Source organism: Grammomys surdaster, unplaced genomic scaffold, assembly GCF_004785775.1.
Source record: "Grammomys surdaster isolate TR1022 unplaced genomic scaffold, NIH_TR_1.0 63, whole genome shotgun sequence".
In the NCBI taxonomy this organism is placed as follows: domain Eukaryota; kingdom Metazoa; phylum Chordata; class Mammalia; order Rodentia; family Muridae; genus Grammomys; species Grammomys surdaster.
In genome coordinates this window covers 28,468,873-28,495,315 of record NW_021604565.1, presented here as the reverse complement: position 1 = coordinate 28,495,315, position 26,443 = coordinate 28,468,873, and the positions used below count along the sequence as shown (strand labels likewise).

General features: G+C 42.2%; 1 protein-coding gene across 1 annotated transcript in view; it reads left to right on the top strand.

The window, feature by feature from the left end:
• Positions 1-25,989, top strand: part of Ext1 (exostosin glycosyltransferase 1) — a 275,239-nt gene extending 249,250 nt beyond the window's left edge. Inside the window, exons 5-11 of the mRNA XM_028765946.1 lie at positions 2,238-2,370; positions 4,596-4,714; positions 6,486-6,581; positions 10,996-11,085; positions 18,674-18,834; positions 20,998-21,169; positions 25,405-25,989. Of these exons, the coding sequence (XP_028621779.1) occupies positions 2,238-2,370; positions 4,596-4,714; positions 6,486-6,581; positions 10,996-11,085; positions 18,674-18,834; positions 20,998-21,169; positions 25,405-25,590 (957 nt within the window). The 3' untranslated portion in view covers positions 25,591-25,989. The remainder of the gene's footprint in view (positions 1-2,237; positions 2,371-4,595; positions 4,715-6,485; positions 6,582-10,995; positions 11,086-18,673; positions 18,835-20,997; positions 21,170-25,404) is intronic.
• The last annotated feature ends 454 nt before the right edge of the window (positions 25,990-26,443 follow it).

Sequence of the window (26,443 nt, the reverse complement as noted above, 5' to 3'; positions counted from 1 at the left end):
GAAAGGAAAAAACAAAAAGACAGGAGAAAAAAAACCAAAGTCCTAAAGAATCTCTAATGAATGTGGAAGCTTTTTATTCAGAAGTATTTTCATTTTTTGCATAGAAAAATTACTCTGTTTTGGTCAGTTCAGAGAAATAAGCCATGCGTACTATGGGGAAATACATAAAAAGACCAATATTGGCTGTATCTCGAAAATGAAATGAAATTTGTTTTGAAAGGGAAAAAAATCAAATCTTCAATACAAGAATTTCAGCAAATTATCTGACATTCTGAGAGGCTGTTGTGTCAGCGATACGTTATCATTTTATTACCAGTTAGAGGATGACCCCAGAAGCCGCACCTCACTTGGCCAAGGTTAAGTTCCATGTGCTATGCAGTCACGCTTGTATCTTCTTGTCAAGATCCATTTAAATAGAGTATGGAATGCTTATTAGAATTTCAAGGGTGTTCCATAACTGATGGTCATATTTGGGAAATTTGAAAGAAACCAGGGCTGTGACTTTAAAGCAAAAGGAGTCCATGACCATGTGAAGCATGCCTCTCTGAGACTCAGCAAACGATGATCTTGTTACAACTCTGAGCTCCATGTCATTTGTTTGTAGCTTCAATTTCTCATGCTGCCTATCACTATTTCCTCCTATGTCTTGAAAGCCACGATCATTTATGACTCGGTGCTGAAAGGCACATAAATTTGGAAAGAAAACAAAAGGGAGTTCTGAATGGACCACTATGAAAGGAAGTAATAGCCTGCATTGGGAAAGTATGTGAGATGAGAACGTGGACTAAATGGTATCAGATAGTTGTGTGCCTTGTAAAACTCTTTCCGGTTCGGACATGTTGCTCACAATAGATGTCTTGAGGATGGCATTGCAAGCCACACTTCTGTACCATGTGCAGTAAATATCAGCATTATAACTGGGATCTCAAAATCTTCATTAACTCAGAAAGTTAACCTAACCATATAAAATTAGCAATTTTGATCTGAGGAAAAGATAAAAATGCAGATATTACTGAACTGAGATGACAGGGTCTTCTCAGTTTCATCTCTACTTCTTTCAGAGGAAAGTACAGGTGATGTGGTTTAAAAGATGCATGGGACTCGTTTGATTGTTCTTCCAGTCACTATGGGGGGTGCCATGGGTGAGCATATTAATAACTGAGCAAATCCTAAAAGTCCATACTTAGATTCCCGTTTCCCTCAGAGTTGTATCAGGGTTGATTGGCTGATTCAGTGATTGATTATTGGGAGTCAAACTCAGCACTTTATACATGGTAACACATATCCCTTGATTAAGCCCCTGGGGTTGTTTTTGGTTTGTTGCTTTGTTTGTTTTTGAGTTTTAAGCTTTCTTTCCTGGTATGATATTCTGTATCAAGCTAATTATTTTCCACATCATATCTTAATGAGTCAATGGTTTTATTACAAGAGTTTGAACGTCAGAGAGACAGCCCTAAAGTAGACTAATCAATTCAACTGACAAATGATTCAGGTTGGGAGAAGGTTTGTCTCTAAATGTAGAATTTAATGATCTGCAAGGTCCCAAAGTCCAAGGAAACTAATGAACTAGCCTGACAATTATTAGTCTTCACACGCCATGGTTCTTGTCCCATTCTGTAGGATGTTTTGAGCAGTTGTTAACTGGCTACTTTTTGAAGACAAAGTACAGAAACACTTGAGCTGGCTAGTATTCAAAGTCCTGCAACTGACTTTGAAAAGGGAATGAACGATGGTGACAGGCAATTTAAAACTCCCTCCCGAATTAAAGGAAAGGTCTGGATGGAGACTGTGCCTGCCTTCTCTTGTCTTTGCTTCTGTCTCTACATGACCCACATTGACACTGCCATGCACCCAGAACTGATCGTGCTGATAACATCTGAATCTATATATAGATGCCCCACCACCAAGGACTGGTGAACTGTTCTTTTGGTGTACTTTGAAACTAGCAAGGACCATTATTATTAAATAGTGAAGTAAAATAAAATAAGATGACAGAATGTATGATTAAAATGGAACTGGAGGAGCTTTGTCAACCACAGTCCATCTCGTCCTCTTACTGTCCTTCCGAGCCCATCACTGCTTTGACTTGCACACATTCCTATCAATAGGGAATTGGATGAGGGACAGGTAGAATATGCTGTGTCTTTTCAACATCATCATATCCTGTCTTGAATTGAGCCAAGATGCTTTCTAAGTATCATCCCAGACTCAACCTCACCACGTGCTTTGCTTTGTAGATTATTCAGGACAGAATATTCAAGCACATATCACGTAACAGTTTAATATGGAACAAACATCCTGGAGGATTGTTCGTCCTACCACAGTATTCATCTTACCTGGGAGATTTCCCTTACTACTATGCTAATTTAGGTAAGTGAATCCTTTTGATTACCTGGAAGTGGTCATTCTTCCTGACAGCCGGGGTGGGAGATTGGTGTCTGAGCCCCGTTTAAAGCGGTGACTTGCAATTGAGAATTGTAAATACAACAGAGTATTGGAGAACAGAAAAGACAAGAAGCCTTCTTTCTCATCTGATCAGCTGTCCTGTGCATTTAGTAGACTTCAATGAGAAATATGCTTAAGTTACAGATCATTTTGAACATGAGAAAAGACTATATATATATATATATATATATATATATATATATGCGCACATGTGTGTACATCTTCATGATTTTTTTCATAATCTCACTTCTCTTACCGTATGCTTAGAAAAACCTCAATTAAGAAGGAGAAATAAGAAATAACTAAGATTATGTGACAAGAAAGAATTTATGCTTTCTTCCGACGTTTAATATGATCCTCTCATACACTGAGCTAATCCCAGACTAGATGTTTGAAATAAAGATCACGTTTGATAGAATCTGTACTCTCAAGCAGCCTTGAATTGATCTCAGTGAGGTAAAGGATGTGAGCACAGAGACACAGCTCCACAGAGGCTGTTGTTCCTACCACAGGCATTTCCATAGTTGGAGCCCCAGACACTCTCATGTTAGTGGCATCAAGGACACGTTAGCTCAGAGTTACAGAGTTTAGAAAATGTGGGGCAATAAATCCCCTTTCAGACTGCTATGATGAAGACTCAAGGTTATCCACTCCATATAAATGTGCTCCAAAACAGCTTCACCCTTCTTCAGTTGTACATATTTAGCTTGAAACCCACAAAATGAGACTGAAGTTCAGGGCCTAAAGTATCCATCAGCAGTGAATGACCATTTACTGTACAGCGGACATGTTGGAGGACCATATGGAACTCAGTGGATGGTTTACTGTGGGCCAAGTTGGAATTCATTGTCTGACAAAGGCAGTAGATAAGAATCCTAACGTTTCTTGTAGAGCTCCGTGATCCTCATTCAGAGGCAGCTCCTTAGAAGTGTGTATATGATGCTTCTTAAACTCTTGCTGGAAAACCTAGAAGCAATGACTGGTTTCCCTTGTTAAAAAGTGCTTCTTCGGTCCTGTGTATGGTTCTTACCTGAGTGTTCATCAAGAGAAGGAGAAACTCACTTTCTTTCTGAAGTTCAATTAAAACGCTAATTGGAAGGCACAATTTTCCACGTAAAACATTTACGTAATAGTTTCCCATATACACTCTGATTTTAACTTACATCCCCACCTATATCACAGTCTAACTGGGATGCTCCCACCATGCCTGGTTCATACCTAAGCTGCTAATGGACCGAATGAGTAGGTCTAAATTAATGAAGTTCTGAAAGGCTCTTAACCTGTTTGTAATGTCTGAGTTCTTGAAGAAGGGCTCCTGGGGGGAATGCCTTCTTGCTTCTCTCTGGTGGTAATGGTTGATTTGCATATTGATTGTCCTTTCCTATGAAGAGCTCCCATTGGGCATAAGTCAGCTTCACATACTTTTTCTCTCAGTGGTGTTCCTGTTACACAAAGCAGCCATTCTTGAAATATGGAGGCTCCCTTAGGTATCACGCTGCTGATGCTGGAGCCAGCGTGGAGCGTGCTGATGGTGATAACACAGAGAACTTCTTATTTGCTAAGTCCTGTTCTAAGTGCTCAGTGTGTCTCAGGGTGCTCAACTCTGGGAATGACTGCATTTCCCAACTGAAGGAACCCAGAGGGTCCAATGCTTCTCAGGGTCACCAACACTAGACAGAAGATCTGAGGGTCAAGCCTAAGCGGATGTTAGGTGCTGTCTTTCAAACCTTTTCTACATGCTAATTCTTAAAGGAAATACAGTTAATCGAACAAACCCCTTTAGTTAATATTCAGGTACTTGTTGATCCTCCGATAGAAAAGACATGCTTATGTCCAGACATAACAGCTAAGTGACCAGAGCAGAGTGCATAGATAAACATGGAATAAATAAAGGAAGATGGCAGGCATCACTAAGGGAAGAAAGTGTCCACAGAAGCTGGAGACGGACACTGGAGCGGTCTCTAGGCCAGTTTGTTTTAACATGTCAACTTTCCCTTTGCTTCACTTCTTTCTCGAAATAAGAGATGAAGGACAACTTTGCTTGAGGGGATATCAACTCCGTGGGTAAACCATTGGAACATGGAGCCTTTTATCAGAGTCTTGTCTTTTATTCAGTGTTTCATTAGGCTCTTCCTGTCATTCCTTTTCAGGTTTAAAGCCCCCCTCTCAATTCACTGCAGTCATCCATGCTGTGACGCCCCTGGTCTCTCAGTCCCAGCCAGTGTTGAAGCTTCTTGTGGCTGCAGCCAAATCCCAGTACTGTGCGCAGGTGAGTACCCTTGTTCTCTGCAGCTTGATGATGGAGAGCCTCCTTTCCTACCTGTCCCACACTTGGCTCTCCAGGACTCTTCAGGCAACATACCCAGTTCCTCTACTGATTGGCTAGGCCTTGATACTCTTCTTTTTATCAACTTGGAGACTCAAAAGTTGAAACCTGGCACAAGTCAGATTTCAGAATGACCTTGGTGTAAAGTGTACCCACCCCGGCAACGCACACACATACATACATTCTCTAAGAAAAAAATTGTGTGACCCACATTACTCCTTTTTTTTTTTTTTCTTTTTGTGTATGTACAGGTATGTGTGTTACAGGTACACATGCAGATGTGTTAACAAGTGTGTTTAGGCCAGAGGTGAAACTAGGATAGTGTTCCTTAAGTACTGTCTACCTATTTTTTGAAACATGATCTCCCACTGGCCTGGAACTCATTGATAAGGCCAGGCTGCCTGGCCAGCAAGCTCCAGGGATCTGCCATCAGCTTGTTTCTGGTACTTCACCCAGCACAGGGATTACAAGCGCACACTACCAAACCTGGCCTTTCATGTGGATGCTGGGGATAGATCTTAGGTCTTTGTGTTGGCAGGGCAAATACTTTACTCACTGAGCCGTCTCCCTAGCCTCTTATTTCATTCATAAACATCAAAATAATAAAGTAATAGCACAATGGCCATGGGCAGGACACAGAACACTACGTTCCAACAACAGTAACAGACTTGTCGATGTCGGGAAGTGTCAACTTTTCCTTCACAGCTACCAAGAGAGAGCAGGGATGATATCTGTGGTAACAGTGTTTCCCAAATCAGTATCATTCCCAGAGTCTTAACACTGTTTAATTTTTTAGCTTGACGGGTGTAGATAAGATGGTTTACAAATGAGAAAAGGCTCAAATCAGAGTGAAGTGTTCAGTTTTGAATTCATTGCCTTTAATGGAAATTAGAATGTCACATAAAACCAGCAACTGTTCGGGGGAATCCAAAGCAGGAACCCATCGTGCTTCTGTCTCAGATGCTTTTATGTCGCCCACATTGCCTGGTGTAGTGCGAGTTCATAGCAGATGTTCGGATGTTTAGTATACATTTTTATGTAACTTGATCACAGTTGCTATTACACTGTTCGTCATAAGATATCAGAAGTTAGAAAACACTTGATTAAGTTCCGGCAAACTTGAAGTTATCACTTTTTATTTGTGAGTGTGTGTGTGTATGTATGTATGTATGTGTGTGTGTGTGTGTATGTGTGTTTTTATGTATTTTCATATAATGAGGGTTTATGTCTATGTGCAGGTGCATATACACAAATATGCTATACATATAGAGGCCATAGGATGACATTGGGGTCTATCTCAATTGTTCTCTTTCATATTTGTTAAGGCAGAGAGTCTCTTCTACCCAGAGTTTGCTCATTGACTCATCCTGTCTAGTAAACAGGCTTGCCACAAGGATTCTCTGCCTCCTAGGGGCTAGGAGTTTTGGTAGACATACACACCTGGCATTGACATGGGTCCTGGGAATCAAATTCAAGCTCTTTACTCGCTGAGCCATCTCCTCAGCCCTTGCAGATACTACTTTCTCCTAGTCTCTGAAAGCAGTCTTTTAGATTTCTACCATTCCCTGGCTGTTGAAGATCGAAAGTTCTAAACTTTGTATGGGTATGGACTTGCTTTGAAACTTAGTTTTGTCAGCTCACATCCATTCCTCTTTTAGAAGGGGGCCTATAGAAGTACCCAAGACAGCCATCTAATGATCCCTGTGCCTTTCAGATTATAGTTCTGTGGAATTGTGACAAGCCTCTACCAGCCAAACACCGCTGGCCTGCCACTGCCGTGCCTGTCATCGTCATTGAAGGAGAAAGCAAGGTAGGAGGGGCTAATGTGAGTCTACTGTGGAAACTTACTTCTTCCCAGATCACCATGGATGCTAGTCCTTAAGAGCTCTTGGGTCAGGGTTTTGGCTAACATTGTAGTTGTCTCCGAACGTCTTCAGCTTTGACAGCCATGGACTTTGGAATCAGTAAACCCTTGCAGAGTTTCACTGCAAACAGTCTGGTAGCTTTCTAACTTTACATTTTTGGATGCTATTTCCTCATTCATAAAATGAAACTCATGCCACATACTTCCTAGGGTAACCGTGAGGGTAAAATGAACTCAAAGCCTGGCAACAGCAGTGTTTCCATAAATGACAAGAAGAAAATAAGGTGGCAGATGCTGCTGCTGCTGCTGCTGCATGTACACAGTTTGTTTAGCTAATACATTGTGTCCTTCAGAAAAGGTTCTTCCTTACCTTTATCTTTAAGACCTTTCTCCTTATTTTGTCTTGATGCCTCCATCCGAAGATTCACCAGCTCAGCCTCACTGGGTCATTACTTTTATTACTCAGTCCAATCTGCTTAGAACATAGTAATTTTCTGATCATCTTGTGGCCTTTCAGGGACTATATTTGTTGATGTCTTAAACTGGTGTCTGAAGCCATGTGTCCAGCCCTCAACAGCCTTCCAGTCTTTTCTCCCTACTTTCCTCTGTGGCTGCTGGGGATAATGATCCGAAAGGCCATTTAGCTTCTGTCTTGATCAGCTGTCTCAACTCTCCACCTCTGTTAACATCCCCACCTGTCTTTCAACTCTCTTCATTCTGCTGTGGTCTTAAAATGTCACCCACTATTAACAGCCAGAACCGAGCTCACCCCCCTAGCTGGTACATGGGACATTCTTCTCCAATTGTGAATTAGTCACTACTGACTAAAAGTGATATTAGAGAAGCAGTGTCATCTGAGAGACTTCTTTTGCCAATCTGACAGAGACTACTTTACACTAGGTACATACTTAAGCCAGAATAGCAAAATAATCAGTTTGTTGGGTCAAACCTTTTGAAACCATCTTGGACCTTAGAAAAGTGGCAGAGCCATAGGCTCAACATAATACAGTGAGAATCGCAATGGCCCCCTGGAAAAAATGACAAACAGTGCATGTCATTGCATACTCATTTTTCACTTAAAACACTGTGCGTTGGGTCCTATATAACAGAATTTCAACACACTGGAAAATATGACCACAGTAATTAGAGCAACCATAGGTCTGTTGTCAATCAAGATGGGTATTGAACCTGGCTAATTAGTGTTTGATAAGAAAAGGTGACTCTTGAGAACTGTCATAAGCCTCCTGGCATGAATTTTTCTCTTATGAATACATGTCACCATTTGCATAGATTCAGAAAAGGGACTGACAAAAAAAAATTCTCCTGCCTCCATCATTTTATGTCCACCTCATAAAGAGAATAATGTGTTAAAAGGTTAGCTACATTTTGGTTTTAACATCTGGAAACCTGGACACAGCGCAGATGTACACCAGCAACTCTGAGCTTTGGAATTCTTTAGTGTTTTGCTTCCATGAATGACCACATCTCCCATATCTCTTGGGATTGTGTGTCAGAATGTGTGGAGAGGGACTCAGGTGCCTGACTGGGGCCATTCTGATGTGTTCAGATAGCACTACAGTTTCATGCTCTAATTCACTAATTGTATACCTTTACTCCCAGTGAGAAGTTACTGCTGAAAATGCTAGAACCTTTCCTGAGATCATACCTTAAGGAGATGCTACACTCTCCCATTCATTTCTATAACTGTGTCCCTGGTAGTTTGTTCAGTTTTCCGCTCTACTTTGGCCATTAATTCCAGTGGACTGCGTGGCTCATGTGCCTTGTCGTGACTCTCAGTGCCTGGGTGGTGCATTTTGTGAAAACGTTTGCATTTCAGCCTTGACCCAGACTCAATGGATTAAAACATAGACCCACTTTGATGATACAGTGAAATATTGTGTATCAAGAACTTCTCTCTGTGCCTACTTAACACATACTAACGTTTCATCAAATGTCAGCTGGTATTCTAAGAGGGACTGCCATGTTGTGATTTGTGTTACAGGCTATAGAGTCTGGCTTAGTTTTTATATGATCTAAGAGGCGTGTCTTAATCTCTGTGCCCTCACACACCCAGTTTATGAAGGCTGAAAGAATCAAATGATACCATGTGTGCTAGGAATTGTAGGCACAGATATTATAGAATCCCCCAAACTTTTGTGTAGCATGTATGCAATTATTTCCATACAGTTTTTTTTTCTTCTGTACTAGATGAGTCTTGGCCGTTTCATTGCCATGTTTATAAGTTGTAAAAGAGTCATCTGCTCACATGGTTAACCAGTTTTGTGAAGAAACAGAACAAATACCATTTATGAAATACTGACCTTGTGGGTATATTTCTTCCTATTGTGTTAGTTCATTCACGAAGGTAATTGGGTCAAGGACTTGAAAGAAAATCTCTTATTTCTATACTAATGGACTCATAAACTATAGGTTCAGAAAAAGGAAGGGAGGGAGAAAGAGAAAGGGAGGAGAGGAAGGAGGGAAAGAAGGAAGGAAAGAAGACAGACTGACTGACTGACTGACTGACTGACTGACTGACTTCCCTGTGAAGCTGGTGGCTGAGCTCAGGGTGGGGGGCAGTTTTCTCCATCCCATAATCTACGTATCTAGCCAGGACTTCAGAACTGATGTATGCTGTTTCAGCTGCAGAGTTCTGTTTTGGATTTATAGGGCTTGTCTTTGCAGTTTTCCCCTGTAGGCTGAACACGGGAAAGGTCAGGGCATTGCTAAGCTGCTAGCTAATGGTTTCTGCGGTCCTCCGTGGACATGTAAACAGCATCAGGAGAATTGCTTCAGGCGGAGATTTCTGGAGCACTGTGAATATGGGGTTGCTGATCGCTTTGTGTTTTATTTTATTTTGAAAGACTGAGAAAGATTCTTTTAAAAACCCAACCCTGACCCACTTGACAGATGTGCGGGAGTAGTCTCTGCAGCCATGTATGCTACAGCTCTATTGCCTGGGCTCTCAGATGGTTTAGCATAGTGTTTCCCATTCTTCAGGCTGGAAGATGCGGCTGTAGCTCACAGGCACACATCTTGGACTTGAGATGAGTAGACAAGCTTGGCTCCTCCCTGTAAGCAAAGCACGGGGTTCTTTGTGGCTATCAAACCTCCCTGAGCCCGTTAGATATCCCCTTTCCCTCTTGCCAGTGTCCAGCTGCTTCGCTACCCATCATTTGAGCCTTTGAAGTGAATTCAAGCGGCGCCTGCCTCTCAGGTCTCTATGTGTGAATCTCAAGCCTTTCACAGGACCAGGGGGTTGAGCTTGTCACATTTGGCCATACATGTACTTTTAGGATCTTTTCACACCTGAGGGATAGTCCACCCAGCCACACCATCTGGGAACAGACCCAAGGTTTAGCTTAGGCAAAGTTCATGGCCTTTCTGTCTCCCTACGTCACCACCCCCCATCACTCCCAACCCTGAGATGGGTTTGTTATAAAGACAAAGGCCATGAAGGGAAGGCTGGGACATTCCCTGACATGCTAGCTAGTCCAGGGCAGTTAGTTGTTGTGTAGTGTAGTCCTCGAAGATGGAAGCTATGCCTCTCATAGGTGAGCTTCCATCTATCTCCATCTATCTCTTCAACCTTCTTAGCCTCATGCCTACTGGTCTAGAATGATCCAAATGCATCCATGTAGCACCTTCTCAACTCCTCTAACTGTGCACCACAGATTCTCATTTTTAAAGGGTTAAATTGATATATTCTTCACTCTTAATTCCTTCCACTGGCATAGCAACAATATATGTGTACATCCATTATCTATGATTTTTGCTAAAATAGAAATAAAGTCAATATTGTAAATGTGTGGACATGTCCAGTAGTCTAGCCTCCCAGGATGTGTACCAGGATGGAATATGTCTTCTTCCCTGTTCTTTCCTGTTCTCAGGATACTGCTTATCTTTGGAAGCTCCTTGTGCTTGCTGAACTCTTGTCTCTACTGCCCCATTTCTGTCTCTGCCTGGTCCATCCCACCTAGTCAGGGCCTGCCTAAATCATTTCTCCCATGAAGACTTCGTGTGCTCTCCTGGCAGCCGTCTCTGCTGCCCTCTGATCTGGCACTTTTCATCCTGACTGAAAGGCAGTCAGTCATCTGGCTCACCATTTCTACAGACTACGGGTTCCTAAAGGCAGCCCATAAATCACATTTGGTTTCATCCTTGCTGTGGTACCTGTAGGTGCGCAGTAATTGCTGCCCGGGTTAATTTTTGCTGGTGGTCGATGGAAGGCTTTCGCTGTGGCAGATGACATGTAATGGAACAGTCGTCGTCGTGATGATGTGGCAGGCAGAATTCTCCTGACAGGAAGACTCTAACGTTGCTTCTCCGATCACCTAATGTCACTTCTCTTACTCCCCAGGTTATGAGCAGCCGGTTTCTGCCCTACGACAACATCGTCACTGATGCTGTGCTCAGCCTTGATGAGGACACTGTGCTTTCAACTACCGAAGTAAGGATGGTGCCTCGGGAGCAGGGAGGGGCTCTCAGGCAGGTGCCTTCAGGCCCAAAGCGGCAGCATCGCTCTTGCCCTTGCCTTGCTAGAAGTTAAAAACATTATCCCAAAACTTCCTGAAGAAGGGGTGTTACTTAGCCTAATTCCTGTTAGCGCCTTGCCACCCCCTGGCACCCTGAGGAAGGCACTTTTCCCTTTGTTTTCTCTTCTACTTAAGACCTCATTTGTATGACTGTTCCTCTCCCCTCCCCCTCTTGCCTTTCATCTCTTCTTGTTTTATAAGCAGTTCAGCTGTAGGCAGGTGTGTAAACACAAGCATGGAATACCTGTGTCCTGAAACTCTATCTATAACCAAGCATCCCACTCTTCTGCAGTTGCAGTGCTGTCTGTGCCTAGTATGCAGTCTGACACATTTCTGGCTTCTAAAAGGCTATTTTTCTGTCTCATCTAAAGTGCTCCCTGCTCCCATCATGCACACGTGCACACACTCACACACACACACTTTCTCATACACACACCGTGCACATATACAGCTGAGATAGAGACCTCTTCTATTTTGAATGTTCAGGTATTTGTGCCAAAAGTAAGATTACACAGGGAAGTATGTGGAGAAAAAGAGAAAGAAGAGGGAAGAGATAGATGATAGAAAACTCTGTAGCTGGAATGAGTATTGATCTCTGAAGCTTTAGGCCGTAGATGAGATCAAAGATAGCTATATGAAAATTTAGAATTGCGGGATCACATTATCAATGAGCTTTTCCTTTCCTTTTATTTTTTAAGCCTTATAATCATTTTTCTTTTGCTTTAGAAATTGACACTTGCCAGCACACACTCTTTTCAGACCCCAGTTTAGTTCTAGTAGGTACATTTACGGTTGATATAGGCTGGCTAACTCGCCGTCCTCTTTGAGATTCGATAGTTACAACTTTGTTTTTAGTTTCTACCCGATGTAGTTGAACAGATCCTAAATATCCCCAGAACCAATGTCCCGGGCTCACCTGGTTCAGTGCCTCTTTCTAAGTAGCCCGAGTTCTATAGGTACTTGTTAGTGACTGGGTGCTGGGGATAAACACTGCCAATTCAAGGCTGACCATACAGCCTCTATGTCACGTGTCTCTTGGCAAGAGGATGGGCTGTTGGACTGAGAATGTGACGAACAGAGGGAAGGCAGTGAAAAATGAGCCTCGAGACACTCCAGCTGGTATTTTTCTGCAGCTTGCTGCAAAGGGAAGCTGGCACCCTGAGAGCACATTCATTCAACAAGTATTTGCTGAGAGATTCCTTTGTTCTGGTCTCTATGCCAGGTACTTGGGTTACACAGTCCCTGCTTGTATCCATCAAAGTCCTGGCAGTAAACAGAATTCAAGTCAGATTGCTCGAATGAGAGCATTTCCAATTACTTAAGAGGTGTGGGTAGGGTTGGTAAATGCTGTAAAGAATGGTAAAAGGCCTGGTAAGAGCCAAAAGCTTCCCGACTGCATCCCTGGAAGACCAAGGAAAGGATAGAGAGTCCCAGAGATGGAGCTCTGCCGAAGAGGCCCTCCTCCCAGAGCTGTGTTCCTGGAGATGTGGCTGTTGTCAGAACAGTGGCACCACAGAGTTCTGAAAGGAAGGGAGCAGGGAAGAGACCTCCTTAATCCCATGTTTCTACTTCTGTTTTAGTTTTTTAATTTTGCTGGTGGCTACCATTGGCCTGACCAAGCCATGCTCTAGAACAGTATGCAAAGCGGAGGTGGTGGAGCCATCCCTGGGTGTGCTGTGATGAAGGACTGCGACCATACAGCTTAGCGGAAGGAAGATTGGTTTAGCTCAGGATTTCAGAGCTTTCACTCCATCACAGCAGCTCGAACATCATGTAGTAACCATGCATCAGGGAGGGATAAAGGCTGTCTGAGCTAGATGGTTCCCCCATCGCTTCCTCCTGAATCCCAGCATATTGAATCTCACATTCCACACTCACATCTACCCTTCTCCTCCCCTGGGTAATCCTTTCTGAAAACACTCACTGACACATCTAACAGCGTGCTTTACTAATTTCCTGGGTACCTCTGAGTCCAGTCAAGTCAATCGTCAAGGCTAGCTGTTACATCACTATTCCAGCATCCCAGGGAAAGAAGATGGACAGTGCAAACCCAGGAGAAGCAGTACATCCTCATGGTGGAACATCCACAGCACATACCTAGGGCATCTTCTTATGACCTGGAGTATGGCTCATCTCACAACTTCCCCAGGACACAAGGCAATTGACTGCACTCCAGGCTAGTTTTTCCATGGCCCATGGTGAAATAGCTTTCCACCACTGTGATGCGTCTTTGTACTGGAGAATTTCCCTGTCGGAAGATAGCAGTTCCAACCACTCAGTGCATGCTGGGAGGAACATGTGTTGCATGTGAAGTAATTAGAAGTCAACGTGGATTGAAAACAATATGTAAATTTAAGAGATTGACAGTCTGGCTTGCTTTTGCCTGCTGATCAGCGAAGTGATTGTATCGCCCAAAATGGTCATGGGCAGAGTTTCTCTATTCTCTTTTTTTTAGGTGAATAGGTGTTGGTTCCATTGGATTTACACCACACACACACACACACACACACACACACACACACACACACACACAAACTGCTCAAGGGATCTTAGATTGCATATACATTTCACTGAAGCATCAGGGATAGATTTTTTTCTTTTAAGAGGCATTCTTTAAAGGGCATTAGATAGAGGTGGTTTATGGTTATTTACATTTATATGAGTTGCTACAAACCCTCAAAAGAAAACAGATGTTGATTTTTAAGAGAAGGGGGCTTATGTTGACCTTTGCTTTCTTTGATGTGTTAATGATCTGAATGAAAGCAGTGTTATCAGAAGAATCACAGTTTTATCTGAATTTACTTTTGAGTTCCTTTGAAATGACTTGAAAAGGCCCTGAGATAGTCAGAAATTCATGCAATGAAAGCACCCCATTGGGTTCTATACTAGTTGTTTCTTTATCAAAGAATAATGGGAAACCCTAAAGAGTGCTGACAGTTGGGTGGATTCTTTGACAAGAGGCTGCGTAATATACTGTCCCATCAATTGGCACTGTTGGTTTTCAATGTGGGGGATGTCATAGGTTATCCTGACCTGGTCTCAGGTATCTGCTAAGGCTCTCTATCCCCTGCTGTCTTAAATCTCCCCAGTAAGTTTTCCTGAGGTATGATCCACCACTCTCCTTCCCTCCCATCCTGGAAGATACAGTTTATGTGAACAAGCCATATTAAGCCTTTCTCTTCTTGTGATGGCAATGTTTCCAGAGAAAGAGAAACAGTGAGGGTTTATTATAAGGAATTAGTTTATGAGGTCATGGGGGTCACAGGGCCTGCAATGTCTACACTTTCCAAATGTAAGCTGGTGTCTCAGGAAAGGTGGTATTGTAGTCCTCATAGGAAAAGGATGGCCTCAGAGTGTGAATAGCCAATGGTTAAGTCCCAGCCCAAAGGAAGGAGGAGTTCATATACAAGCATGGGGGCAGTGGCAGGAACGAACACACACACACACACACACACACACACACACACACACACACACACACGGCAGTTGGGATGGCTACATGAGTTAGAGCTTTTGCCCTGCAAGCCTAATGACCTGTGCATAATAATTGGAACCCACATTACTAAGCCAGATGTGGTGGTACACATCTGTACTTTGAGCACTCCTACAGAAGGATGGCAGGCAGAGACAGGGGGATGAACATGAAGTTTGTAGACCAGCTAACCTGGTCTTCGTGTGACTGAAACAAGTGCCTGCCTTGTTAAAGTAGAAGGGGAAAACCAAGTCCTGAAATTTGTTCTCTCAGCTCTGCACATGTGGCCTGGCATAAACACCCACCAATGGCAGGACTGGTTCTTTTAAAATAGTTAAGGAACATCAGGGACACCTTTTTCCTCCATTCGCTCTCTGTTCAGGAACTCGGTGGATTGAATGGTGGCCACCCACAGAAGAGGGGCCTCCCATGTTAGCCTCATGTGGAAATGGTTTCGCTGGCCCACACAGAACTAATCTTCCATCTGCCTTCCTGACCTTTGTTGGGGTCAAGTTAGCGCACATGTTAATGATTGTTCCTTATATGAGAAAGCCTCTGACTAGATAGTAAGTGTGCAATCTTTGGCACAGCTCGGAATGTCAGGCATCAAATTGATGCCTCATATAAGCATGAATGTATGGTTGTTTACAATGAAAGTGGTTTCTAGCTAAGGCTGAAAAATTTGGAGATTAAAACTTATATTTAAGAAATGTTGTGAGGCAAGGAGAATAGCTGAGTGGGTAAATGTACTTTCTATACCAGTGTTTGAAATTTCATTTACAAAGGATTCTCTGTGTAGCTCTGACTGTCCTGAAACTCACTCTGTAGACCAGGCTGGTCTCAAACCCAGAGATCTGCCTTCCTCTGCCTCCCCACTGCTGGGATGAAAGGCATGTGCCGCTACCACCACTGGGCTTCACAGCCTCATTTAAATCCTCAGTCATGCATGATGGATAAAGAGAACTGACTATGAAAGTTATCCTCTGACATCCACAGATGCAGTGTCTCATGCCCCCAACCCCAACCCAAACAAATAAAATACACTGACCCATGTGTGTATCTTCCCACTTGACTCAAATAAATAAATTTAATAAGAAAAAATTAATGTTCTGGGCCAGTGTTTCAAAAAAGATACTTTATGTAGCATACTCGTTTTAACAATTATCTTACTGCTTTAATGTTTCTTTGAAAAATAACATAGTCACCAATGAAATCTAGGATTTTCCTGACATTTTTACCTAATTAAAAAAAAAAAAAAAGAGTAGTCAATTTAAAGAGAAATGTTACCTAACTAATTTAATGGGTGAGATGAGACTTGGGGAAAAAGCTTGGGAAATATCAAGGTAGACTTATTCACTTCATTCTGTAAGTTATTTTAGTAAAGCAAATACCGATTTACATATTATAAAATCAATTAGTTTAAACTTTGCAATTCAGTGATTTAGTTCATTCACGATTTGTACAATTACTGTCACTTATCTCTTCTCCCAAAACATTTTTTTTTATCCACAAAAGAATCTTTGTATATGTTTTACGTTGTGGCTCCCCATCTTTGACAACCTTCATCTTTAATTTGCCTATCAGTGATTTACCCAGCCAGGACATCTCATGTTTATGAAAATGTTTCCTACAAGGCCCTGTTAGCCTCACTTCTCTTGCTTGGTCCACTGTATGGCATTTAAGTTTCAGCCATGTTGTAGTAGTGTTACCAGGACCTCACTCTCTATCCCCAGTCCTTTATCTCCATGGAATTTAGATGAGACACACAGTATAGCGTGAAGAGAAGCATATAATTAAAATGCATGAGGCTTTCTCATGGCTGAGAGTGGGAATGGCCCAAGTGTGCCACAGTAGAGAACACTTTCATAGTTAGAGTGTACAGCAGCCAAGAGGGACCCCATACTGACCTACATGCTCACGTAGGCTATCTCCTCCTTAAGGCTTCTGGAAGTGACAACTTCCTGGGAGATGTTTTCCTGTCCAAGTGATTGACAGATCCATTTGGATTAATTCTGAAAGAAGGTCCAATGATATGTCCATGTTCTTTCACAGGAAGCCTCAGAATAGACTGTGTTTCAGGTCGAGTTTCTAAGATGCAACAAAATACCAGCTTACACTTCCACACTGCTGTGGAAGGAAGGAAGTGAGGACAGGAACTCAAACAGAGCAGGATACTCCAGGCAGGAGCTGATGCAGAGGCCATGGACAGATGCTACTTACTGGCTTGCTCCCATGGTTTGCTCATCCTGCTTTATTATAGAACCCAGGACCACCAGCCCAGGGATGGCTCCACCTACTTTGGGCTGGGCCCTCCCCCATTGATCTCTAATTGAGAAAATACCTTACAGGTGTATCTCTTGGAAGCATAGCTTGTGTAAAGTTGATACGCAAAACCCAGCCAGCACAGACAGTAACTTGCTGATCTCAGAATGTCCTGTCTTTAACCATGGCCAAAGATCGGATTTAAATCCCTTTTTTAGAATTCAGATCCCCATCTTTTGACCAATTATCTAACTTTCCACGCTTCAGTTCCTTGTTTTTCAAACTGTTGATTGTGAAAGAGGGGACCATCCCAGTGGCCTTTAAACATGCTAATATCCAACCTGGGATCTGGGGAACTTCACCTGGGTAGTCTTTTCAATAACTGGGTGGCCCTCCCTTGTGTGACATTGTATGGTCATGTTCATTAGTTCATAAAAATTCCATTTCTCACCCTTTGGCTGTTCTAAATTTTTACTGGGTTTTTGGCCATCTTTGATGCTAGGACTAGGACTTAGCATTAGCATTCAGTCCCCAAGCCACTGTCACAGTAAAGGACTTGAAATAATCGTAGACAATGAGAATTACTTTTGCGTTACTGACCAAGAAGAGATGGGCTAGGGTTGCAAGGTGAACTGTAACATGTGTTTAAGATAATTGCTTTCAGTACTAGCAACAGAACCTGAGAGAGGCTAGGATACACACTGGATGTGAAAGGGTTCAAATCTTGGCCCTGCCACTTACTAGTGTACATAAATTATTTGATCCTCTATTTAATGTTAGCTTTCCCTTTCATTAACTGAAAAATATAAAAGTATCTGTATTCCTCACAGGTTATTACAATGTGTAAGGCCCTCTAAACCTTTATATCATAATTCTTATATGATTACAGACATATTTACTTTTATAGTTTTTGTTTATTTTTATTTATTATTCATCAGATGATCTGAAAGGAGTATACAGACTCAAAATGAGATAACTTGGTAGCTCTATGTACTAGCTTAGAGTGGGTTCAGAAGTACCCACGTTGACTTCCTATAAACTTTTTCTTTAAAATAATCATGTTTTGTTTTGCTTTGCTTTGATTTAACTTGGGCCTTTGTCCCCACTTGTTCTCAGTGACTTCACAGCGGCTGCCTTTCTAGCTTTACCTAGCCTCCTGTGTCTTCAGACCTGACATGCCTGCTGTATTTTCTTTGCAATGTCTTCTCTATGTTCCTGTTAAAAGTTGTGCTCTTTACAAAAACTTTGCCTAAAGAACATGCTCTAATTTGAGTCACTTGGGCTTTGATATATGCTAGTTACGAGGCCTGCCTTATTTCAGTCCCTGAATGCACACAGGAAATCTGTTCTCGTTTACAAAACAGATGCCTCTGTGCTTCCTGTGAATCAATGGTCACATGTGCCTTTGGGGTTGGGGAGAAGGAAGCAACTGCTTTTCTGTTTTTTTAGCTTGAACAGACTGGGATTTCTAAAGGGCAAGTCAGGATCGATCCTTCCCACCCACCCACTCCCACCTCCCTCCCTCCCTCCCTTTCCCCCTTCCTCTCTCCTATATTAATCTTAACTTTCTTTCCTACAAAATATTTAAGATGTGCATAATTGCAGGGCAAAATGTCAAGCAGTCAGTTTAATTTGCTGATGAATATGGGGAATTAATGTTTCGAAACAGCCAAGGGATTCCGCATTCTGAATTAGCAGGGGGAGGCGATGTTTTGTTGACATTTGTTCACAGTCTTGATTGCTTGTTTGGCTTGTACTTTGCTTTGTAGGTGGATTTTGCCTTCACCGTGTGGCAGAGCTTCCCAGAGAGAATTGTGGGATATCCTGCTCGCAGCCATTTCTGGGATAATTCAAAGGAGCGGTGGGGCTACACATCCAAGTGGACGAATGACTACTCTATGGTGTTGACAGGAGCTGCTATCTACCACAAGTGAGGAGCTGCGATTTCTCATTGAAATGCATCATATTCATTTCTGACAACTGCACTAATGGGAACTTTAGGCCAAATCCAGTTGCAACATTAATGAAAATTAGTCAGTATTCCCATTTGACTTTTGTTGAGGTAGCAAATGTGTGCTATGAATCTTCTTGGCTTATTGTATTTCTAGAAATTAAGGCAAAGTAATGTTTTCAGTTAAGCCAGAAGATAAAGAAGTACTCAGAGCTAGGTTGAGTATCTGAATATTCAGAGGAGATACCTAAGTATCCCAGTCACTGTTCTAGGTGGTTTGGGTTCATCATTGAGTAAAACAGAAAATGTCTCTGACAATGCAGGATTCATATGCTAGTGAACAGAGACACATAAATGCTACAGGGAAATCAGCGACAGCAAGAAGACACTGACGAAGAGTCAAGTAGCAGGAGGTGCAGAAATGAGGCAGATTGGAGTGTGGTCAGGATGGTCTAGTATACAGATGGGAAGTGACCAGAAACCTCAAAGCAAGAGAAAGCTACCCAAGGCTGTTATAGAGAGTATTGGGAATAGCAAGAAGAAACACCAAGAGCAAAAATGGAGAAAGATGGAAAAGAAGATTGAAATTGGTGACTGTGGTGCAGTGGGTGAGAAGGTCCAAGAGGCCTGGGGAGCCCAGAGACAGGAGACTTTGATGCATTTCCTCTAATGGATAAGTCAGTGCATGGCCTGAACAGAGCAGACTTCAGGGTTGTGTTCCCAGAATCCACTCTGGATGTCATGATAAGAATAGGCAATAAGGAAGATAACAAGGACAGGAAGAACTGTTAGGAAGTAGTAAGCCAGATGGAGATGGAGATGAGACTGGGGCCTGAGAGTGAACACTGGAAGAAGTAGTAACCACACTGCAGCTATATTCTGAAGCTGAGTCAGCATCGTGACCTAATCAGAATTTAATGACTACCATGTTTTCTGACTTGATGTCCAGAACGATAGAGTGCTATCAACAGAGGGAATTCTACAAATGAGTAACTATTTTTAAATGCAGATTTTTTTTTCCTGGGCATGTTATGATACCTAAGAAGCTATTCTGAGAAAAATCACAGGCAGGATATAAAATGGGCAGTGTTTAAATCCAGCAGACAGAGGTAAAAGTACCAGATAAGTAAATATAGACCGTTCACATTTTCATAGTTCCGCAGGATCATTAATGAAAATCTCCAGTATTTTATCCTAATGAGGAAAATGTACCAATCTTACCTTAGACTTTTAACGTAGAGAATCAAGAGTCTTACCATCTCAGGGCTAAGTCTGAAAATGCCCAAGTATAAACATTTGGCTGAAGAAGTCTTCATCTCAAAGCTTCCCCTCCTCCTGCCTCCTCCACACAAACGAATCTAAGTCATTCAAGTAGTTTGTCTAATTTGTAAGTAAATTTGCTTGCCATCTGTATTGGGCACTTTTCTCATTGCTGTGACAAAATAGCAGACAAAAGCAACTTAACAAGGAAGTTTGTCTTGGCTCACAGTTTAAGGATACAGTCCATCATGGTGGTGAAGGCACGTCAGCAGGAACATGAGAGGCAGCACTCACAGTGCATCTTTAGTTAGGAAGCAAAGAGAGGTGAATGCTGGTGCTCTTTTCTCTGTGCTCAGTCTTAACCCCAGTCCATGGTGTGTGCTGTCCACTTTCAGGGCAGGTCTTTCTTGCTGTATTCCACCTTTCTGGAAATATCCTCACAGCTACACACTCTGGTGTGTTTCCATGGTGATTCTAAATTGCATCAAACTGACAATGGAGACTGTCATCTTTATTGTCATCACATCATCTTAGTATTCAGTTTCTCCTTCTGACTGACCAGCCTGATACCAAATTGTGATGGGCAAGCAATATCTTCCTCCCCGGGGGATCTCTGTGCCTCACTCGGTTCCTCATCTGTAAAATAAGGATAATAATATAATAACATTTGCCTCATAGATTTCTTAGGTGGGTTAGATGAGGCATTTCTTGTTAAAGACTTGAGAATGTGATTTGGCCTATAGCAAGTACCATAGAAATAATAACTGTCATTATTAATGAATTCATTGGCGTGCTCAGGGATCCAAAGAATGCCTATGTTTAAAGCCTACCTATCATTATGTAATGCTGTCCTGCTAAAAGAATTTCCTTTGTGATTTACAGATATTATCACTACCTGTATTCCCATTACCTGCCAGCCAGCCTGAAGAACATGGTAGACCAACTGGCCAACTGTGAGGACATTCTCATGAATTTCCTGGTGTCTGCTGTGACAAAATTGCCTCCAATCAAAGTGACCCAGAAGAAACAGTATAAGGAGACAATGATGGGACAGGTAAGAATCGAGGACTTTCTTCCCAAGGCTACACAAATATATTTTCCTCCGCTTTATCTAGCAGTGTCATAAGGAGACACAAAAATGAGCCACATCTGAAAGCCCTGAAGGAAGGAATGATTGGCACATGGATAATTAAGAATATAAAGCTCTTAGATAACCCATAACATGACATGACAGTGACACATTCTTAGAGTTTGTCTTATACCCTTTGGGCTTTTATAACAAAACAACATAGACTTAAGGCTTAAGTTACAAACACTTATTTCTCATACTTCTGAAACCTGGGGATTCCGAAGTCAAGGTGTCAGCAGCCATAATACCCAGCTGTAATACGAGGTATCACAGGTATCACTTCTTAACTTATTTAATTTGCCACGTCCCTGCATGATGCAGAGCTCTCTGGTGCACCCTCTTCTTGAGGATTCTACCTCCATGAGCTAAGCATTTCCAGATGCCTCACTTTCAGAGCATCGTGTCCGGGTCAGACATCAGTGTTTTCAGGGAAGCTGTAACTATTCAGTCCACCACAGAGTGAAAGTTCTACCATGAGAACTTTATGTCAGTTTCCTGTAGATGCCTACAAGCAGCAAGGAATCCATTCTTAACACAGTGTTCTGGTTGTTGTTTCTCAGTTGAGCAAATATCACAGTGAAGTAGTAGAGGTCACACTAACTGTTTTCAGTTCTAGAACCAGCATTTATAAGCTATGGGCAAGCCAGTCACTTTCTCAAGTTCTCTTGGTTCATCTTGAAAATGAAATGGTAAAATCTTTTTTCATGAAACTGATATCATTGTTAAAGTGAAGCCAGATATCCTCTTGGCTTATAAATTTTTGTGATAAAGATATACTTTCTCAGAAATATCATCCCACTTCCTGTGTTTATAGGCAGGAAAACTAGGTCTAGAAATGTTAACTTATTCCTACACATACCCTGTAAGTTAGAGACAAAATCGAGAGTAGGGTTCTAGTCTCTGATCCACGACTTCTCCCCAAGTCTACGAGTCAGGCTCATCTGCAAGCTGAAGTTCACTTTGATTCCTCCCTAGCAGAGACAATACCACATGTAATAAATGAGGGCTGGGGTTGTCGCTCAGTTGGTAGAGTGCCTGGAGCAGAAGGAAGTTGATTTTAATCCCCAAAATACATAAATAAGTAAATAGATGTGATATTAAAAAAAAGAAATGAAAAAGTTTAAGTACAACTCTTAGTTGTCCCTAGGTTAAATCATGGAGCACCCTGCATGATTGAAATCACCTCAGCATAAACATAGCTGGGCATGGTGACTAGGTGACTACTGGAGGGCTAAGATAGATGGTCTAGCCCATGAGGGCTCTAGGCTTGCCCCAGCTACAGAGCCTAGGATAGTATATCTTTAAAAACAAAACAAACAGTACTGCCACCAAAACCAAGCTTTGTGTTCAAGCTTTGTGCTGAGTGCTGGCTGTAAATCTTAAGTTTTGCAAAGGGAACTTTAGCAACCTTGTTGACTGGGATTTTCCAATTCAATAAATGTAGCAAGAGAAAAACAATATTAAGAGGATTTATCGTTCACTGCTTACTGAGCCCACACAGGTTCAGACAGTATGAACATACTGGTTATGGAGAAACCCCTGTGTACTAGGAAAGTTCTGCCCTCCTTTAACTATTGGAACAACAGGCAGAAGCATTGGCAAGAGTTTTCCAATCATTAAGACCAAAGTACTTCAAATCCAAGCACTGTGTACCCATATGTTTTGTCAAATGCAAGCTCACAGAATCACAACATTCTGTTACTAGTGTTTGCTAGGAGTCTTTAGACTCCCCTGAGGATGTGCAGTCATCCAGGGAGGACTGCTAGTACCACATCTGTGACCATTTTTGTATATCTGCCTACTTCTACTAAGTGGGCATCTCTAGTAATTCAGATACTGAATGTTAGATTTGTCTCCCTGTGCCCAGGTAACAGAGTATATTCAAGCCCTCCTTCCCATCATCCTCATGATTTCAATAAACCTTTGTGTCCATAGAACAAATGGGTATTATGTTTAAGCTTATGCTTTTATTAAATTGAAAAAGGTTTTGTTGTTGTTTTTAGTATTTGTTAGTTGGGCTGGAATCAATCAAGAATGAGCTGAAGTTCTTGATAGTTTTTCTATTTGCATACATGCACAGTTGCCTGGGCTTGAGTCTGGCCCTTTGGAGTGAGTGGACCAGTCAAAAATGCCCTCAAGTTCCTGTCAACCACAGAGCAGTGGCCCTCCTCCTTTCTAAGGCTGAGACCCTTTAATACAGTACCTTGTGTTATGGTGACCCCCAAGCAGAAAATTATTTTTGTTGCTATTTCAAAAGTGTAATTTTGCTACTGTTATGAATGAAATTTATGATATTATAAATCACAGATATTTACCTGTGCCTTCCTATAGTCTTAGGTGACCCCTGTGAAAAGGTCATTTGACCAGAAAGCGATTGTGACCCACTGCCTTCGAGGCTGTCTTCTCTAATAGGAACTCAGCCAGCTATCTTAAGTCTGCCTTTCTGCTGGTTGCAAAGGTGATTTCTCACAGTACAGATGCTAGAGAACAGAGCCTTCCTTAGCCTTTCTAGCCTTCAGCGAATACCTGTAACTTCCTCGATCCTGCTGTGACTTGGGAGCCCCCCACCCCCCACCCTGCTGCTGGCAGGCTCCAGTGTGAACACTTCATGAGAACACTTCACAAGTAGTGTTTTGTTATTCTGCTGCTCCATGCTAACTTGACATTTGTATTTACCACGTTATTTTCAAGCGTGTTGATACTTGTGGTTTTAAAGTGACTCTGCGTGAGTCTCACTCTAAAATGCACTTTCCATGAAAGTATCTTTCCAGCCTACACAAACACACACGTAGTAAACAGTTGCTTATTTATCTGTGTTTATAATACATGCGTGTTGAGTGTGAGTGCACCACCCCTGCCCTTGAGATCTCCCCTCCAGGCAAACCAGCAACAAGAGAAACAAACAAAACACACGTCCAGTTAGTGTTATCTGTATACTCACTCAAACTCAAAGTGGCCTCTCCCTTTAATAGAACTTAGTTTGTTCCTTCTCCAGTCCCCACTGGAAGTCATCAAGTCAGTGCCCATCATTTTTGTGGTCTAAATGTATTTGCCCAGCTTTAGGGACAATATAACTAAAAAGATGGCAGGGGTTTTTTTTTTGTTTTTTTTTTTTTTACTTTGATAAATTTTTCTTTTGTGAGTAAGCAATAGTACCTGGGGCCATCTAATACTTAAAACAACTGTAGGAATTTAGTGGCATCAATAAGTCAATTGTTAGGTTACAAGCAGGCTTTTAACATTTTACTGTAGAGTCAGTCTTATAGACATAGGCACTATGTCACTGGATCTGAGTTCCTTTTGTATTTCAGTCATCTCAGTAGAGAAAGTCTGTAAGAGAGTGTGGGTTTTAGGTGCTGTGTAGCTCTATCCATGAGTGAAGTGTAAGGGTTTCGTTTGTTCTTCAGTTATGCGTGCATCTTTTTAAACCATCCATTTGGTCGGAACTTAATAAAGGTGGAAAGTTAGATACATAAAGTTCAAGTCCAAAGTAGGACTTCTGACAGTCCATGTCTCCGTACACCAGCCATGTTAGCATCTGAGATTTAGAAGGCTGGAGAGATGTCTCAGCAGCTACGAATGCTTTTGCTTCTCTGGCAGAGAACTGGAGGGCGGGTCCCAACATACATGTCAGATGACTTGGGACCTTCTGTGATTCCAGCTCCAAAGCATCTCATGCTTTCGTGTGGCCTCCAAAGACACCCATACACACATATGCAAACTGCATAGTCTCACATACATAAATAAAAATAAATCTATGCTTAAAGAAATTTCACATAAGGATTTAGAAAACTATCTTTGAAGCAAAGATAGTTCACTGTGAGTCATAGCTTTGGTCCTACATATAAAAAAGAATGTTCTGTTTAGTGACTGAGGTAGTTGAGAGTTCATTGGTACAGGTCCATGGCTCAACCACATGAGCATTAGTCAGCTCAGAAAGCTTCAATAGGTTAGGGTGTTTGGTCATTGGTCAAGTTGCCCTCATCTTGACTTCAGGCAAAGGTAAGTTAGCGCATGCGCCTTGCCTTCACCAGCCTTGTAGATGGACAGGCTTGGCAACTAGGCCCCACATTCTGCTGCTGGCCGCTACCAGGTCCCACTTCTGGTGCTTTCTCCCCACTGCCTTCTCTCACTGTCTTCCTTATTTGTCTCCTCCCCAGACTTCCCGAGCATCCCGCTGGGCTGACCCTGACCACTTTGCCCAGCGTCAGAGCTGCATGAATACGTTTGCCAGCTGGTTTGGCTACATGCCGCTGATCCACTCTCAGATGAGGCTCGACCCGGTCCTCTTTAAAGACCAAGTCTCAATCCTGAGGAAGAAATACAGAGACATTGAACGACTTTGAGGAATCCCACTGAGTGGGGGAGGGGAAGCAAGATGGGACTGGAGTCCAGCTGCTCTCTCCTCCCAGTGCAGATCCGCTCATGGCCATCCGGTGGAGCCAGACTGTGCCAAGTTATCAAAAAAATGAAAAAAATCAAAAAAACAAAAAAAGACAAAAAAAGAAAAGGAAAAAAATAAACAGCTTAGATGAACACAGTGACAAAACTCGGCTGGAATCCTGGCTCCTGGGGCTGCGCCAGACTGCACCACTCACCTCACTGGCTTCTGTGTCCCACGACTAGGTTGTGTACAGTTTAATTATGGAACATTAAATAATTATTTTTGAAATGATTGCTATGCAGGTTTAAACTTTTTTAATGATCAAAACTATTAAAAACCAGAGTTCTTTCTTTAATCAAAATTGTGTTGGTTGTGAATATTTCTAAGCTGCTGCTCCCCTCCCTACAGACATGATTGCCATGGGTCACCCAGGATTTCCTGCAGGGACAGAAACAGACATCACGGGAAACACAATCAGTTATTTGACATAGTGTCAGAAAAAGAACTGACATAATGAAATCAAGTTCCTATCCCAGTTTAGATGTGTGGACCCCCTCGGTCTCTAAACTCTTGCTGCATGAGAGATAGTGTTGACTCCAGGTAGGCAGTTCTAACTCAAAACTTTAATATAAATATGGTAATCTATTTACATGGGGATGGGTGGGGGGAGTTAGACCAAGCAAACTCTAGTAAATTTAAGAAATGTTGAACAAAGAACCAAACAATTCCCAGCATGTTAGTGATGGACACCCCACAACTGAAATCCAATACTTCCTAGTGGTTGGCCCACAGGTTCAACCACCAACGCATATATC